This window comes from Drosophila takahashii, chromosome X (assembly GCF_030179915.1).
Source record: "Drosophila takahashii strain IR98-3 E-12201 chromosome X, DtakHiC1v2, whole genome shotgun sequence".
Lineage (NCBI taxonomy): Eukaryota > Metazoa > Arthropoda > Insecta > Diptera > Drosophilidae > Drosophila > Drosophila takahashii.
The window spans coordinates 14,970,385-14,986,861 of NC_091683.1; the positions used below are offsets into that span (position 1 = coordinate 14,970,385).

The following is a 16,477-nucleotide window of genomic DNA, read 5'->3' on the forward strand; positions in this document are numbered from 1 at the left end:
CTATGTTTCTGTCTTGGAAGTTTCGAGCCCAGATTGAAACTCCCTTAACACGTATATATATAACTATAACACAATTAGTTCGTAAATATATTTCTGTGTTAAATGTTGTCATCGTACGCGTTGTAGTTATTACAAAAGAAAATCCCTAAAAAAAAAGAAAGAAACACAAAAGCCGAATTCAAAATGCAGGATGGGTAAAATGAGATCCAAGACGAAATTTGCATTTTTTTTCGAAAGCTCAACACACGGCAGCAGCAATAAGGCAAGATAAGATCGAGTTGTACAACATATATATAAATATAAATATATAGTATGCATAGTTAAAGAAAATGTAAAGAACAGAGGCATAAATCGAAGCGCTTAGTGGCATATTAATTAACGAGTAAAAATAATAAAACAAAAAAATGAACGACAAAAGGTAATTCTAACGAATCGTAAGAACAGTTTAAAAATTCTTGTAAGAAGTACGAAATACAAACAAAATCTACTAAATAAGTGAGTTCCAGAAACCGCAGTGTGTTGCCTCGTCGCATTTTATCGGAACTGTTCCGAAAAGCGGGGAAAACCAAAGTTTTGGAATGGGAAAAAAAAATATTTTATGCGCAAAATCGAAATGAATCGGGAATGAACCGGGACAAAAACCGAGATTCTCGCGAAATGAGAAGGAATTTCTTTCAAAAGCAAATAGCGGCAAAGTAAAGCGCTAAAAAAAAATCCAACAAAAATATTAAATAAAAATAAAAATATAAAATTTAATTGCATTAGTTAGATGGAGAAAAGTTGTTTTTTAATGGGAGCCAATCAAATGATAAAAATTGAAGGTAGGTTGTGTTGAGATATTACAGATATATATTACAGAATAATAATACAAAAACCACTTGCTTTCTCTTTCTAAATTATTTCACATTTTATTTTGTATAGTTTCCTTTTTTATTTTATTATATTTTGTGCAGTTTTCTTTTCATTTAGCAGCAAATTGTATAATAAATATATTTTTGTCATTTAATCATATACTTTCTGTTGCTTCTCTCGCTTTAATTTCTTTAGTTTGCTGTCACTTAGCTTCTTAACAAATAAGAATAGCGCAATTTATTGCTTCGCACAATTGAACATCGAACAATTTTGCCTATATATATTATGTCTCTCAAAGGTACTTGCATCTGAATAATAAATTACAAAATAGACACACAAAAAAAAATGTGTAAAAATAAAAAGTAAAATATTGCAAAAGATATATAAGTGAAAAAGGGAAAACAAAAAAAATCAATTTTCTCGCATTTTCTTTCTGATCATAATCAACAACAATAATGGTGGGGCGATTAAGGTATACGATAAAATAATATATAATATATATATATGGTAGAGATATATAAAAGATCATTGGAATAGCAATATAAATACATAAAGCAATTAAATTGGATTTTTGTTATCATCATTTTCGGGGCGAACAATCATCTTTGGAATTGTTTTCTTTTCGTTCTTTTAAGTAGGGGGAGTGGAAGTGAAGCCTTCTAAATATATATTTATGTGGTAATCTGTTCAGTTTTTTTTTGTCTACGTGTGTTTCTTGTTTAAGCCTTGTTTGATATTGCTGCTTTTAAGGCCTCTCCCGCTTTGAAATCCATTTTGCTGGCTCTGCCTTGATCTAAATGTTTTTGCCTGCTCTCCATCTCTATATAGATATATAGGTATAGGTATATGTATAGGTATTAATTATTGTTAATTGCACTGTTGGCGGCCACGAGCTCGGGAACGCTGGAGGAGGCGGCACTGCTCTGGCTGACAGTGCGGGCATGATCCACATGGTTCTGAGTGGGCGTGGGCGCAGCATCCGCCTGAGCGGGCGTCTCCTCACCCGCTCCGGATGCCTGGACTCCTGGACTCACGGGCTCCACTGTGGGAAAGACGGGCGGCGACGAGGGCGCGCCCACTGGCGTCTGCACCATGGGCGTGGGTGGCGAACGATTCGCTGGCAATTGATGGGCAGTGGCTCCGGTCATCTGCATGTGGTACCTTTTGGATAAAAAGAATATTTTATATAATATATTCATATAAAAAACTTGTGTTATTAACATGTTAAATGTCAAAGTGTTAAGTTCAAAAAAAGTCATTGACTTGTGTGTAAAAAATTGTATCCTACATGTGTTAGAAACATAAATAACACACATATGTCATTTGTGTTATTTACACGACATGTTATTAACACGACATGTTTTTTACACAGCGTGTTTTCAACACAATGAGTTTTTGACATTAAATTGCTTTTTCATTTTCCGAAAAATGTAATTTTCATTTGTGTTAAAAACACATTGAGTAAAAAACACAAGTGAGCTGTATACACTTTTGTATTTGACACAAATGTCAACAAATTTGCTCACACTGTAAAATACAATTTCTCATGTTTTTGCACATGTGTGTTAATTTTAGAACCCCGAATATATTATACAGAGATAGATAGCCATACTTACTTGTATATATTCTCGGTGCTCTCGACGACGCCTTGGGTGAGATTGAGGCTGCGCCCCTTGATGCCCGACTCCTTGGCCGGCGGTGACCACCAGTTGAAGACGCGCCCGACCACCGGGACATGCCGCAGGATGCCCTCCTGCCAGAGCTTCTCCTCCGACTCGCGCTGCAGATCGGCGGTGACCGCCTCAATGCCCTAGAAAAATACGAAAATTCATTTTGAAAAAGTGCTACAAAAAATCCAGGAAAATTCTTAAACCTTCTTGACAATCTCCGACATGGTGTCCAATACCCGCGAGTTCTCCTGCACGCTCTTGCCCACCGTGACCACCAGATCCAGCAGCTCCTCGACCTCCGTTTCGTGGGTGACCATGCCGAAGCGCACGCAGATCAGGCCATCGGTGCCCTCGCCCAAAGAGAAGGCATTGTCGGTGGACTTGAGGGCCTCCACCAGATCGATATTGAGCTTGTTCAGCTCGGTCTTGGCCTGGTCTGTGAGCAGCGACTCCCAGCCCTCGGGCACGAAGCGCACACCGCCCATGCCGGCCCATTCGGGCAGCGGCACTAAGCGCAGCACCTCGCTGCGCTCCACCAGATGGATGAAGCGTGCCTTGTGCTTGATCGTTGCCCGCAGGATATCCACATGTGCCTCGAGACTCTGGGCGAAGCTCTCCAGGTTCTCGGAGCTCGGCGGCTGCTCACCCAGGCCCAATTCCAGCGGGCAGTAGCGAATGCAGCTGCCGTGCGTGGGATGTTCGATCACCTCGAAGTCGAACTGTAGGGAAATAGGTTTATTAAATGGGATAACTAGTATATATAGGCAATCCTTACATTCGGACAGTCGCGCTGCAGGATCTGACCCAGCCACGAGTTGAGCCGGTCGAAGTAGGAAGCATTGTTGATCTTCTCCAGCGGCTTCAGGCCATCGGCAGTTTCAGGGACAGCGACTGCAGAGGAGCCCAGTGGAATGGTGGTGCTGCCATCGAACTGATAGGCGACCACAGGGGCGGCGGCATCGAACAGAGCCTGCACATCGAAGGGGCTCTGGATGATGTCCGATAGCGAGGCTCCTGTCTGCGCACCGGGCGTATGACTTAGCACCCGTATGCCCTCGCACTTGGAGGCGATCTCGAAGAGAATGCTGCACGTCTGGAAGGCCACATGCAGTCGCTCGGCAATGGCCTTCCTCCCCAGCGCCTGCAGACTCGTCCACAGCGACAACGCGTTGAGGCGGCGCGACAAAATGGGATCCGATTCGAAGGCACTCAGCGCACTGTTCAGCAGCGGACGATGCAGCAGGACAATGGGCAGACTGGGCACGCCCAGCCAGCTGCCCAGATTGAGGGCCATCGAGTGCAGCACCTCCTCCACGTGGCCCTCATTCTGCTGGGCGCAGACCAAGGCGGCCAGACCATGGCCACTGGCATGCAGCCACATGTTGTGCGCCTTGCACACATCCCGCAGCCGCAGCAGATTGTCCACGTAGCCGCAGAGCGAGGCGCCAATGTCCGCCACCACCAGCAGCGGCGTCCTGCTGTTGGCCACATCCTGCTGGATCTGCTTCTGCAGCAGCGCCACATCCATTGTCCCATACTGACTGTGCTCCGGTATGATCTTGATCGCCTCCAGCGGAATGCCCAGCTGCCGGCAGGCGTACTGCAGCCTCACCGGCGTCGTGTTCTCCGAAATGTAGAACGTGGGCTGCGCCAAAGCGGGAATGCCGCCCTCCAGATAGCCCGGGCACCTGGCCACTATCGCCAGCCGCACCGTACGCAGCACTGCGTCCGCGTTGTCCGCATGAAAGCTGCTCGCCGGCTGGGCAAAGTGGAAGAGCGTGCCCAGCCACCTGGTGGCATCGCCCGAAATGCTGTTCGTCACCCGCAGCAGCTGCTGGCGATCCAGATGCGATAAGTACGCCACAATGCTGTGCGAGATGAGGGCCAGATGGGAGACGTCGTCCAAAGCGGGCAGCGGGAATTCCGGATCGTCATCGCTGTCCGTGTAGGAGACCAGTTGCTCCAGGGATTTCAGGATATCCGAGGGCACCCGGTGCTCCGCCGGCAGGAGGTCCTCCTCCTGCTGATCCTCCGCCTCCCCCTCATCCTGCTGATCCTGCTCCTGCTGATCCTCGCCATCTTCATGGGATTTTGGCTTGGACTTGGGTTTGAGTTTCTCGGGCGTGGAGGAAACCTTGACGTTCTCCAGACGCTGCAGCACCTGGGAGGATCGCAGCTCCAGCTCGGCCAGGCCGGAACGAATCTATAAAGACAACGTTGAGTGGGATAAGTAAACAAGAATCCCAATCCCAAAGTTGACGTGTCTTCCGTCGTCGTCACCAAAACCAGAAGGGGAAGAAGAAGCAGAACCAGGGCGAAAAAAAAAAATACAAACTAAACTCACACTGGAGGCGGCGATTTCGGCCACCGCTGGCGTCGATGGCCCCGGATCCGGCTCCTGGTCTACCGGTGGACTCTGGCCGGGATCGTCGTCCGATCTGCCAGCCGCTGACATGGTTTCAGTGCGGTCTACTTCACTTTTAACTTATCGCCTGCGATGCAAAATAATTGTTTTCGTTTCGAGCCACTGCGTCTGTGTGTGTGTGTGTGCGTGTGTGAGCGCGAGGGTGTTGGTGTGACCGTTGGGCGATAACTAAAACGATCAAATCGAACTAGTTCGCGGGATAATTTAAAAAGAAAATGAGGTAATTTAATAGGTATTAAATTGCTGTATTGGCTTATCTTTATTTTTTTTAATTAAATATAATTAGAAACTATGTAGAACGAATGTGGCTAAATTATATTTTTGCATATTAAAAATAATATTAACCTATGCTTCTCCCACGGTTGGTGTACCCACTGAACGCTTTACGCCACGGTTCGTGTCCAGGATAAGCTACTTTTTGATGGATTTAAAATTAATTAATAATTCCTTTAAATTATCAAAGCGAATGTCTTTCTAAAATAAATTAAAATGAACTTTCGTTTTTAAAATTAATATTAGCAGCACTTGAGCTTAAAATACCACTTGAGTGCAAAATATCGATAACGATTTTTATACCAAAAAGTGCAAAATGAAAACCGCAACGCAGCGTCGCAACAAATTGGTCACACTGTGCATGAGGGAATTTGTTAAACAAAAACGAAACGCGGACAAACTATATTTATGTAATAAACGCAACGCCGCAGCGCCAAAGAGTTATGAGCAGAGCCCGCGGCAGCGACGGACTATTTAGGCGAACCACGCACCTCTCGGTCGACGACATCAATCAAAGTGCAGGCAGCTCAATCAATTGACTCCGTTTGCTCAGCTCCTCTCGGCCAGAAAACAGAAACCAAAAATCTATTCCCCCAAAAATCGCTTCCGATATATTCTACTCTCCGTGTGTGTGTGTTGCTATTTTGCCGAAAAATCAAATAAAAAACACAAAACGCACACATACACTAGCGCGTGTGCAAGACAACAAATAGGAAGAGGAAGAGCAGACGCCAGCTAAAAAAAAAATATAGCCAAAAAGAAGTGGAAATAAATTTTCCCCCGCAGGAGAAGAACAAAAACGGGGGAAAGCAACTAAATAATAATTAGTGGAGCCCAAAAAGAGCGCGAAATATTGGGAGAGACTCTACTTTTTTTGCCACCAAAAAACAACAAAAAAAACTAGAAGCCTTGTTATCGATTTTATTCGAGGGGAGGGTGTGCGTGTGTGAAGCGCGCCCGCGTGCGGGTGTGTGTGTTGGTGTGTGCTCTCGCCGCGTTATCAAAAACAACAACAATTGGTTGCAAAGTAACAGCAAAAGGAGAATCGAATCTTTTTAGCCGGTTGCAAATCGTGCCGTCTCGCTTGCACCGCGGTCAATCGCGCGATCGTGGTCGATTTATCGAATTAATCGCCCCCCAACACCCCCTAAACAAGCGAAAAAAATCAACATAGTTCATTTATTTCAAATGATTTCGCTGCTGCAAATGAAATTCCATGCGCTTTTGTTGTTGCTATCAAAAGTCTGGACATGCATCTGTTTCATGTTCAATCGCCAAGTGCGAGCTGTAAGTACAGAAGAAATTAGTCAAAAAACCAAAAAAAAAAAAAAGGAATACAAAAATAGCTTTTATTTTTAACCGCCCGAAACCCTGAAATACTTGAATAATTCCCAACCCGCTCCCGCAATCGGCACACAAGTACTACTGCTACAAAATAATAATAATAAAAGCCACCGCAGTGATAAGCCTCTCAATAATACAGTCGGCACTCGCTATAGTGTACGGAGAATATTGATTTGGTGCCCTTATAAATTTATCATTATGATGGGGAAATACTTTTCCTATGAACTAGCTTGTTGTAAACAAAAAAAAAAAGATTTTAACTCTGATTTTAACTCCAGTTTGCTTTTATCTAATCAGAAAAGCTGTTATTTATATTATCTTGATGTTGGAACCTCTTCAAGATATTTCTACACAGTAAATGTGATTGATTTTTTAGGTTTTTAAATGTTTACATTAAAATCCCAGTAATTCATAATATTTTGTTAGTTTTTTTTTATTATATCTTGATTAAAAAAAAACTAAAAATGGTTTATTTTACTTACTGTACCTCTTAGCCAGTTACAACTGCCTTATCAATATTTTCCGGCACACGTTTAATGGGTCTTGTTTCATCGGAACCCCCCGTTTCACCCCCAAGAAGTGCACTCCGCGTTATCGACCAACCGCCTTTAATGTTACCCACTGTGCCGGCACTTTTTTTGGCCCGAAATCGTGACGCGGCAAAAGCACTGACCTTCGACCTCCTAGTTTTATTTCCACATCATAACTAGCTATGTAGATCTGGCCCAATATCATTAAACTCACTGTAGAATGAGATTTTATAGCACAGTTAAATATATGATTATATTATATTATTAATGATTAATAATGAGATCTAAAATTTTAAATCTCCCTCACCCCTCGTGCACTTTAACCCCAGATAATAACGACCAAAACCCACTATAAAATAATATAGCTATGTAGATCTGGCCCAATATCATTAAACTCCCTGTAGAATGAGATTTTATAGCACAGTTAAATGTATTAATCATTAATGAATAATAATGAGATCTAAAATTTTAAATCTCCCTCACCCCTCGTGCACTTTAACCCCAGATAATAAAGACCAAAAACCCACTGTACATATAAACCCCATGTTGAATGCCTTTCAAGTACTGCTCCGTTGATTATGCATTAACTTCCTTAGTTTATCCAGTATCAACCGGTTAAATATGAACTCTTCCCGCTGTCACCCGTCTCGCGGCATCGCCTGAGCCTGGTGCAGCGCAAGACCCTCGTTCTGGACCTGGACGAAACGCTCATCCACTCGCATCACAATGCGATGCCCAGGAATACGGTCAAGCCGGGCACGCCGCACGATTTCACCGTGAAAGTGACGATCGATCGGAATCCAGTGCGCTTCTTCGTACACAAGCGACCGCATGTGGACTATTTTCTGGATGTGGTGAGAAAAAGAAAGGGATTACCCATTAATCGCGAGATTAACTCATAAATATTTCCAAATTCGCAGGTCTCGCAGTGGTACGATTTGGTGGTCTTCACGGCCAGCATGGAGATTTACGGAGCGGCGGTGGCGGACAAGCTGGACAACGGACGGAACATCCTCCGAAGGCGATACTACAGACAACACTGCACGCCCGACTACGGATCTTATACCAAGGACCTGTCGGCCATCTGCAGTGACTTAAATAGGGTAAGATTGGCTAGTCTTGGGACTAAAATAATATAAACCATGCATTAAAGAAATTCATTTGAAGCTGATACTTAAAAATATTATGTTTTAATCGAAATTTTGATAACTAATTAGATCGATGGCAATCGATAACATTTTTAAAATTAAATGGAAAATGTACATAGATCTAAGAGGGATATTGTAATAATAACTTTTAAAGATCTCTAAATCTGAACAATAATAATAATAATACCTTTAAAAGACCTTAATGGGATATAATAATAAAACCTTTTCGAAATCTCAGAGGGATGATATAAATTAAGATCTCGGAGAGATATAATAATAATACCTTTTAAAGGTCTTTGAGGGATGATATAATTAATACCTTTAAAATATCTCTGAGAGATATAATAATAATACTTTTTAAAGATCTCTTAGGATCTCTAAGATAATAAAAATACCCTTTAAAGATCTCCGAGGGATATTATAATAATACCTTTTAAAGATCTTCATGGGATATAATAATATTATAATAATACCCTTTAAAGATCTTAATGGGATATAATAATAAAACCTTTTAGAAATATCAAAGGGGGTGATATAATTAAAGATCCCTGAGGGATATAATAAAAATAACATTTTAAGATCGTTAAGGGATCTAATAAAAAATACCTTTTTAAGATCTCTGAGGGATAAGATAACAAAAATACCCTTTAAAGATATCTGATGATTATAATATTAATACCTTTTATAGTACATTTACTAATTACAAAAAATAAATGTCTTGCAGATATTCATCATTGACAATTCGCCCGGGGCCTATCGCTGCTTCCCCAACAATGCCATACCCATAAAGAGTTGGTTCTCCGACCCGATGGACACGGCGCTGCTGTCGCTGCTGCCCATGCTGGATGCGCTGAGGTTTACGAACGACGTGAGATCGGTGCTGTCGCGGAATCTGCACCTGCACCGCCTCTGGTAGCAGGTGGGCCGCCTGTCGCTAGTGTAGTTTATCTATTTAGAAGGAGGAGGAGGAGGAGCAGAGAAGTGAGAGTGGGCAAGCGGAGGATACCTTCTGAAATTAACAACAAACATGGTGGTGCTGTGACACATTAACGAATTTTTTCATTATTATTATGTTTACCATTCAGTCAGATTCAGATGGGCGAAGAGAAACACACACAGAGATGGTGGAGAAAGTGGAGGAGTTAGCGGATAGGTTGGGAGATCTGGAAATCTATTGATTTTTTTTCTTTTTGTGTATTAAGATTTAAAGTTTTTGTAACATGCATATTTGTCGATATATGTAGACCAGCTATTTTTATTATTATTTACCTTTTTTTTTGTAATTTTTTTCGTTTGTTCTTTGTGCGTGTATATTTTTTGATGATAATATCAAATGGAAACTCTTGAACACAGTATATATATATAGAGAGAGAGATGAGAAGAAGTGAAGTTAAGCAGAAAGTGAAGTAAACAACATTAAGAACAAATTTGTCAAGTTATATATCATATTATTATAAATTAAATCTAAGGCCCACTTACAACAAGAGTCTTGTAATTTCTATATACCATGATTACAATTAATTATTATGAAAGTGAAATTGTTTTTTATGAAGATACGACGAGACGCGAAGCAAAAATACTTATAATTATACAAATTAGTTGACTACGAAACTTTCCTGGACATCATTATATTATGGATAATTATTAAATGTAACCGATTCTGTATAGACTTATACATATATATATGTTCTGCCCTCGTTTCCTGTACAAAACAAAACGGACGGAAGATCTTTCAAGAGTTTCATTGCTTGCAAACCAAACATAACACTTTTCTAAGGATAAGATTTTTGTCTTTCGAGGGAGTTATATACATTTATATACCTATATATATATACATATATATATATACCTAAAACTAAGCAACAACTATGAACTACTATTAAAGTAAACAACAACCAACAACAAGCAAGCAAGTGAAGAAGGCAAAAGCAAAAGTTATATTTTGTAAGGCGAGCCAACAACAAGTAGCAAAGAACATTAAAAATCCCATTAATTCTGATCGGATCGGATCGGATCAGATTAATGTATGTAGCAATGGGCCGCAGACTGGGACAGATAGTATAATATATAGGGAGTTTAGAGAGCCAAATCACTAATTATACGAGAACCGAGTTAGTCTGAGAATTGAGAAATCGTGGCACATCATCCGAGAGGCATCACAGGATATTCAGAGGAAGGCAGCAAAAGATTAAAAATAAAAAAGAAAGGCGAGAGAGAAAGAGTAACAAGTGAAAACTGCTTCCATAGTTAATGTTATTTCCAAAAGCATAAATACACACCACTCTAAACTAAACTAATCAACAAGAATGCTTGCACACGCCCCTTTACCTTAACATTTACCTTTACCTTTACCTTTTACCCACCCCTACCTACCAAACACCCAAAACTACCCTATCCAATTGTTCTTTTTATCTATCGTATTGTAAATTTACAACAATCACTATTTGTTTATTTATTGCAAGGAAAACGAGAATAATACGTGTATGCGATGTTGTTAATTTTAAGTAGTTTGTAGCAAATTTGTTAAAATGAAACGTAAATGAAATAAATGAGAAAGGGAACACAAAAGCAGAAAAACAATTACAAAAAATACAACAAAATCATGCAAAATCAACAAGCCATTGTGTTTTCTTTTCGAATTTTGGCGCCTTCTTTGCAGCTTTACAGAATGTGGTTAACAGTTCGTTTGACTGGAGCTGTTAAGTTGAAGAAATGTGCTGTTAGGCGCACGAAACATGAATGAAGGAAGCTTTTGGTCGGCTGTCACACACTTTTTGATACTCTTTATTAAAAAATATTATTTTTTATGACTATGATTGATAAGTAATATTAATAAGCTTTATTTAATCACGCTCAGAAGGTCAAATGTTTCAATTAAATTATTAAATGTATGAAATTTCAAGCAAAATTATTTATATGCTTTGTAAGCTCATGGCAATAATTTGTTTAAATAATTTTGAAACAATTTCCTAATGTTTTTTTCTAGAAGATTGAACAGGTATAAAGAATATTGGTTAATTGGTTATTAAATTATAAATGATATTATTAACTGAGTGTCAAATAGAGGCACTGTTCAGAAATACCCTCTCCCTGTAGGGTATTCCAAAGTGCTGTTAGCTGACAGTTTGAGGTTATGTCCGCCCGCTTCGCGTACAAAAACAACAGCAACCGTGGAATAGAAGCCGTCGTAGTTTTTACGCAACGCAACTGGTAAGGAGTCGTCCGAATTCGGGAAACCAGTCCGCCTTGACCAACCATAAAATAACCGAACCTGCCCCTATAGGAAACACCTCATCCATGGCCACCGCCGCAGCTGTAGCAAAAGTGGGAAAATCAGTGCACCGCATTTTCGTGGGCAATCTGCCGTGGACGGTGGGCCACCAGGAGCTGCGCGGCTACTTTCGCGAATTCGGACGCGTGGTGTCCGCCAACGTGATCTTCGACAAGCGCACCGGCTGCTCCAAGGGCTACGGCTTCGTTAGCTTCAACAGCCTGGCGGCGCTGGAGAAGATCGAGAACGAGCAGAAGCACATACTGGAGGGCAACTACCTGAATATACAGAAATCCTAGATAGCCCTACGTTCCTCAGTTGTCATTTAGTTTATAAGTTTTTTCTAGTTATTTTTTTTTGATTATTTGTATCCGACATGTCCGATAGCGATACGGATCCCGAGGAGGAGCTCTTCCACCTGGCCGCCGAGCATGTGGCCAGGCAGACGAGCAGCCTGGCCTCCGCCGACCTGCTGCTCCTCTACGGCTACTACAAACAGGCCACCGAGGGCTCGTGCGAGGAGCCCAGTCCCGGGCTGCTCCAGCTGCGGGCACGCAGCAAGTGGCAGGCTTGGCGGAGTCTCGGCAAGATGTCCCAATCGAAGGCCAGGCAGTCGTATGTCCGCAAACTGGAGGAGCTGCAGCCGAATTGGCGGGAGAAGCGCAAGCCCGGCTGGGTGGTGCACTCCATTGAGTCGGCGCCGCTGGAGGATCAGCGGGCGGACAGCGAAAAGACCCCCTTCGATCATGTCAAGGAGAACAATCTGGAGCGGTTAAGGGAGCTGCTGGCGCCCGGAGATCTCGCAAAGTTGGATGAACACGGCATGGCCCTCATCCATTGGGCCACCGATCGCAATGCCGTCGAGATCATTCGGTTTCTGGTCCACAGCGGAGCGAGTGTCGATCAGCGGGATGCCGAGCAGCAGACGCCGCTGCACTATGCCGCCAGTTGTGGTCACCTGGAGGCTCTGCGCTGCCTGCTCGAGCTGCGCGCCAATCTGGAGCTCTGCGATTCCGATGGACAGACCTGCTACGACGTGGCCGACGATGAACAGATCTGCCAGGTGCTCCGAACGGAGCGAGAGCGCCTCAGTGGATCCGCCTCCTAAATCTTAAGTTGTTAGGTGCGAAGAACCCTGTAAAATGTTGTGAATAAATCCTCTGTAAGCTTGGTTTTCTCACATCCATATACACAAACGGTACGCTTCTTAACCTTTTAAGTTGTCAAGTTGCTTATGCATAATATGTAATGTATTAAAAAGTACTAAAACTGTGAGCATGTTTGTTTTTTTACGGAAATTAATGGCAATAGCTTGCTTTAAAATGAGAGAGATAGATAGAAACTTAGTACACAGAAAAAAATTGTAATGGTCAATTTGATAATTTTTAAAGATCAAGTTATTCATATCATTTTGATATGAATAAAGATCATGTTAATATTTTTTTATATTATTTGCTCAAAAAATACTATATTTGGTATTTTTATGATATGATAAAATATCATGTTGATATGTTTGAATCTTAAATTTTACATAAATCATATGGGCACTTCCAAAAAAAAGTCCACCAAGCCAAAAACCTTGAAACTTGAATAAAACATATTTCCACATGGTTTTGCCCCGATATTAGTTTCTAATTAGTTGGATACTGAGCTTAACTACAAATTTCGAGTATAGTTTGATTATTTTTATGATAAACCCCACCAATATACGCAAAAATCAGTTTTTGGCTATTTTTTTGTTATTTTTTGGACCTGTCTTCTATTGTTAATTTATCCTATAGGAATGCTAATATGTGACATTTTTCTGTACTGAATGCTTCATTCACATACTAAACTATTAAGTTAAAAGCAAAACATCCAGCAATTGAGAGATAGAGGTAAAGAAACCCGCTTTACAAAACAGTCGGAAAAAATGTCCCGAGCGACATGTCCCGAGCGAATGTGGTTGAAACTGCATAAAAAAAAAACGGCAAAGAATTTTTGAGTGAAACCAAAAGCATTTCACAGCGACATGTTTGAACAACATTCTAAAAAAAATCGCATTCAAATATTCCATCAGAATTCGCTAATTTCTGGTGTTGTATGAACTTCCCCGAAATCCACTTCTATTTTTGTCCCGAGCGAATACGGCAGTTTTTTACCGATAGCTTAAAAACTAAAAGTGGTACAAAATCAAGATTTTTACCAAAAATAGAGCTTGGGAAGAGTGAAAAGAAAAGCCCATAATTAAAATTAAAATCCATTGTCTTACAATTTTTTTTCAACTTTAAAGGTGTGCAAATGTCCCGAGCGACATTTTGGAAGTGCCCATATCGGCTTTTTATATATATGAAATAAGGTAGAAATGATAACTTCAAACCTTTAGGTTACTAACATATACATGATAAAATATCATGTTGAAATGTTTGAATCTTAAATTTGACATAAATCATATCGGCTCTTTATTGATATGAAATAAGGTAGAAATGATAACTCAAAACCTTTAGGTTACTAACATATACATGATAAAATATCATGTTGATATGTTTGAATCTTAAATTTGAAATAAATCTTATCGATATTGATATATTATTGATATGAAATAAGGTAGAAAATCCCCTATTTCATATTGGTTTTTTTTCTGTGTAACTTCCCTTACAATTTTTAAGTTAAAAAGCATAATGATAACTCCAAACATTTAGGTTACTAACATATGTGTATTTATTGACAATGAAATAAGGTTCGAATTCGCGGCGGTGGTTCGTCGGATCGTCTACTTCCACAGCTTCTTGATGGACATGTTCTTCTCCGAGTCCTTCTGCATAACCTTGGCCACGGCCATCTCGAAGTCCTCCTGGGTGACATGGACGCGGCGCTCGCGCAGCGCATACATGCCGGCCTCCGTGCAGACGCCCTTGACCTCGGCACCCGATGCGCCCGGCATCAGTTCGGCGATCTTGCGCAGATTGATGCCGCGCGTGAGGTTCATCTTGCGCGAGTGTATCTTCAGGATGTCCAGACGCGCCTCCTCGTTCGGTGGCGGGAACTCGATCTTGCGATCGATGCGCCCGGGACGCAGGAGAGCGGGATCCAGAATATCAATGCGATTGGTGGCCATGATCACCTTGATGTTCTTGGTGGCCTCGAAGCCGTCCAGCTGGTTGAGCAGCTCCAGCATGGTGCGCTGCACCTCGGAATCGCCGCCAGAACCAGACTCAATACGCGACGAGCCAATGGAATCGATTTCGTCCATGAAGATGATGGACGGCGCATGTTCGCGGGCCATCACAAAGAGTTCGCGGACCATGCGCGAGCCCTCGCCGATGAATTTCTGGACCAGCTCCGAGCCGGACACACGGATGAAGGTGCACTCGGTGTGATGGGCCACGGCCCTGGCCAGTAGCGTTTTTCCCGTGCCTGGCGGTCCGTAGAGCAGCACTCCCTTGGGCTGGGCAATGCCCAGAGCGTCGAACAGTTCGGGATGCTTCACCGGCAGCTCGATCACCTCCTTGATTTCCTTGATCTGCTTGTCCAGACCGCCAACCATTTCATATGTGGAATCGGGCACCTTTTCGACCATCATCAGCGAGACCAGCGGATCAACCTTATTCGGCAGAATCTTGTGCAGCGTGTAGCTCTCGTTGCGCAGCGCCACACGGCAATTGGGCGTCACATCGTTGATGTCGATGTTCTTGTCCAGATCCACGACAAACTTCCCCTCCGGATGCACCTTGACCAGCACCTTCTTCTTGTCCATCGGCTTCACCACCTCGCCCACGTAGCTGCCTTGTTCGTGGAGCAGCTGCAGCTCCTCGCGCAGCATGCGAACTGCAAAGGGAGGGAATTATTAATATCGGATGCGTGTGCTACCATAATATAATGGGTTCTTAAGGATAAGGGGCTCCAATTTGGTATAGTTATGGAGTATTATATGAGATTGCATTATTTTATAATCTAAATATTGTATCCCATACTATTTCAGGGATCTAGAATACATAGTACACATGATATCTTCACAATTTTTGGTATATGGCCTTTAAAAGTCATAATAATCGCTAAAATCTTAGGCTATGTACCAATGCAGGGATTCTATAATACATAGTACATGAGGTATCTTCACAATTTTTGGTATATGGCCTTTAACAAAGATAATAAGCTATCATACCAAGTTTCGCTAAAATTTGTCGTCTATTTTCCATAGCTACCAAAGTAATATGGGACTTCCGGCAGCCTATAAACCCGCAATTACCTTTGGCATTCAGCTCATTGCGCTGCGCCTGCAGACGCCGCAGATTCTGGTGCTTCTCGGCCACAACCAGCTGCAGTTCCTCGATCTTCTGGATGTAATAGGAACGGAATCCCTCGCCTTTTTGGTAGGCCGACTCGATTTCCATCTGCGAAAAGCATTTAATTAGGTTCTCCGCGCCGAAATAACTGGGCGATTCTGTGTTACATACCCGATTCGTCACCGTCATTTTGCCTGCGACTCTTTGTTGCGCTTCAATTTGTTATTATTCGTGTTTGTTCAGGCAAATACTTCGAGTTAATTTTGCTTTTTCGTATGACTCGGCATTCTTTGATTATTTGTGGTGGCACATGCTGTTATCGCACTGTCATCGCACTAGCCAGCTATCGATATGAGAAAATAGCCGATTCGATTAAAATAGCTAGATACAGTTTATAAATTCAAATGTTGCATTTGAATTTTTCTTGACCTAAAGTTATTAAACAAAGCTAAAAAAAACTGTTTGATTTCAGGTGACTATATTTAGGGAAAGTTAAACAGTTGTTTTTAAAATAGTCTTTAAAATAGTTTATAAATTAGCAAACAGAAAATTTGTTTTCCATATCAGCCAGAATCTGACAGGGATCAATTTTTTAATTTGTTAAAAATTACAAATACCCAGATTCTGATTTTTCGTTACAGAAAAAAATCAATTAAGAAAAATTTCAAATTAGTACCAAAAATCAAAATCTTGATTTTC

General features: G+C 41.7%; 5 protein-coding genes across 6 annotated transcripts; 3 read left to right on the forward strand and 2 right to left on the reverse strand.

Annotated features, from left to right (window-relative positions):
- Positions 1-882: 882 nt before the first annotated feature.
- Positions 883-5,069, reverse strand: LOC108055909 (pyridoxal-dependent decarboxylase domain-containing protein 1). The gene is made up of 5 exons (XM_017139481.3): positions 4,867-5,069; positions 3,298-4,725; positions 2,726-3,241; positions 2,469-2,662; positions 883-2,013 (listed from the first exon to the last, which is right to left on the reverse strand). The coding sequence occupies exons 1-5, from the start codon at positions 4,975-4,977 to the stop codon at positions 1,710-1,712; spliced, it is 2,553 nt and encodes an 850-aa protein (XP_016994970.2). The 5' UTR covers positions 4,978-5,069; the 3' UTR covers positions 883-1,709.
- Positions 5,070-5,549: 480 nt separating this feature from the next.
- Dd (CTD nuclear envelope phosphatase 1-like protein dullard) lies at positions 5,550-10,859 on the forward strand. Of its 2 annotated transcripts, none has more exons than XM_017139493.3 (4): positions 5,550-6,507; positions 7,700-7,948; positions 8,015-8,197; positions 8,967-10,859. In XM_017139493.3, the coding sequence occupies exons 1-4, from the start codon at positions 6,409-6,411 to the stop codon at positions 9,156-9,158; spliced, it is 723 nt and encodes a 240-aa protein (XP_016994982.1). In that variant the 5' UTR covers positions 5,550-6,408; the 3' UTR covers positions 9,159-10,859. The 2 variants fall into 2 exon arrangements, with proteins under 2 accessions (XP_016994982.1, XP_016994981.1); XM_017139492.3 differs by having other exon boundaries at positions 5,552-6,507; positions 7,691-7,948.
- A 447-nt stretch (positions 10,860-11,306) lies between these two features.
- SLIRP1 (SRA stem-loop interacting RNA binding protein 1) lies at positions 11,307-11,812 on the forward strand. Its single transcript, XM_017139495.3, has 2 exons — positions 11,307-11,452; positions 11,526-11,812. Exon 2 carries the CDS (start codon positions 11,540-11,542, stop codon positions 11,810-11,812), a length of 273 nt encoding a protein of 90 aa, XP_016994984.1. The 5' UTR covers positions 11,307-11,452; positions 11,526-11,539.
- A 77-nt stretch (positions 11,813-11,889) lies between these two features.
- Positions 11,890-12,788, forward strand: anox (acyl-CoA-binding domain-containing protein anorexia). The gene has a single exon (XM_017139494.3). It carries the CDS (start codon positions 11,890-11,892, stop codon positions 12,619-12,621), a length of 732 nt encoding a protein of 243 aa, XP_016994983.2. The 3' UTR covers positions 12,622-12,788.
- Positions 12,789-14,189: 1,401 nt separating this feature from the next.
- Rpt6 (26S proteasome regulatory subunit Rpt6) lies at positions 14,190-16,108 on the reverse strand. Its single transcript, XM_017139505.3, has 3 exons — positions 15,950-16,108; positions 15,742-15,886; positions 14,190-15,320 (listed from the first exon to the last, which is right to left on the reverse strand). The coding sequence occupies exons 1-3, from the start codon at positions 15,965-15,967 to the stop codon at positions 14,266-14,268; spliced, it is 1,218 nt and encodes a 405-aa protein (XP_016994994.1). The 5' UTR covers positions 15,968-16,108; the 3' UTR covers positions 14,190-14,265.
- Between the last annotated feature and the right edge of the window lie 369 nt (positions 16,109-16,477).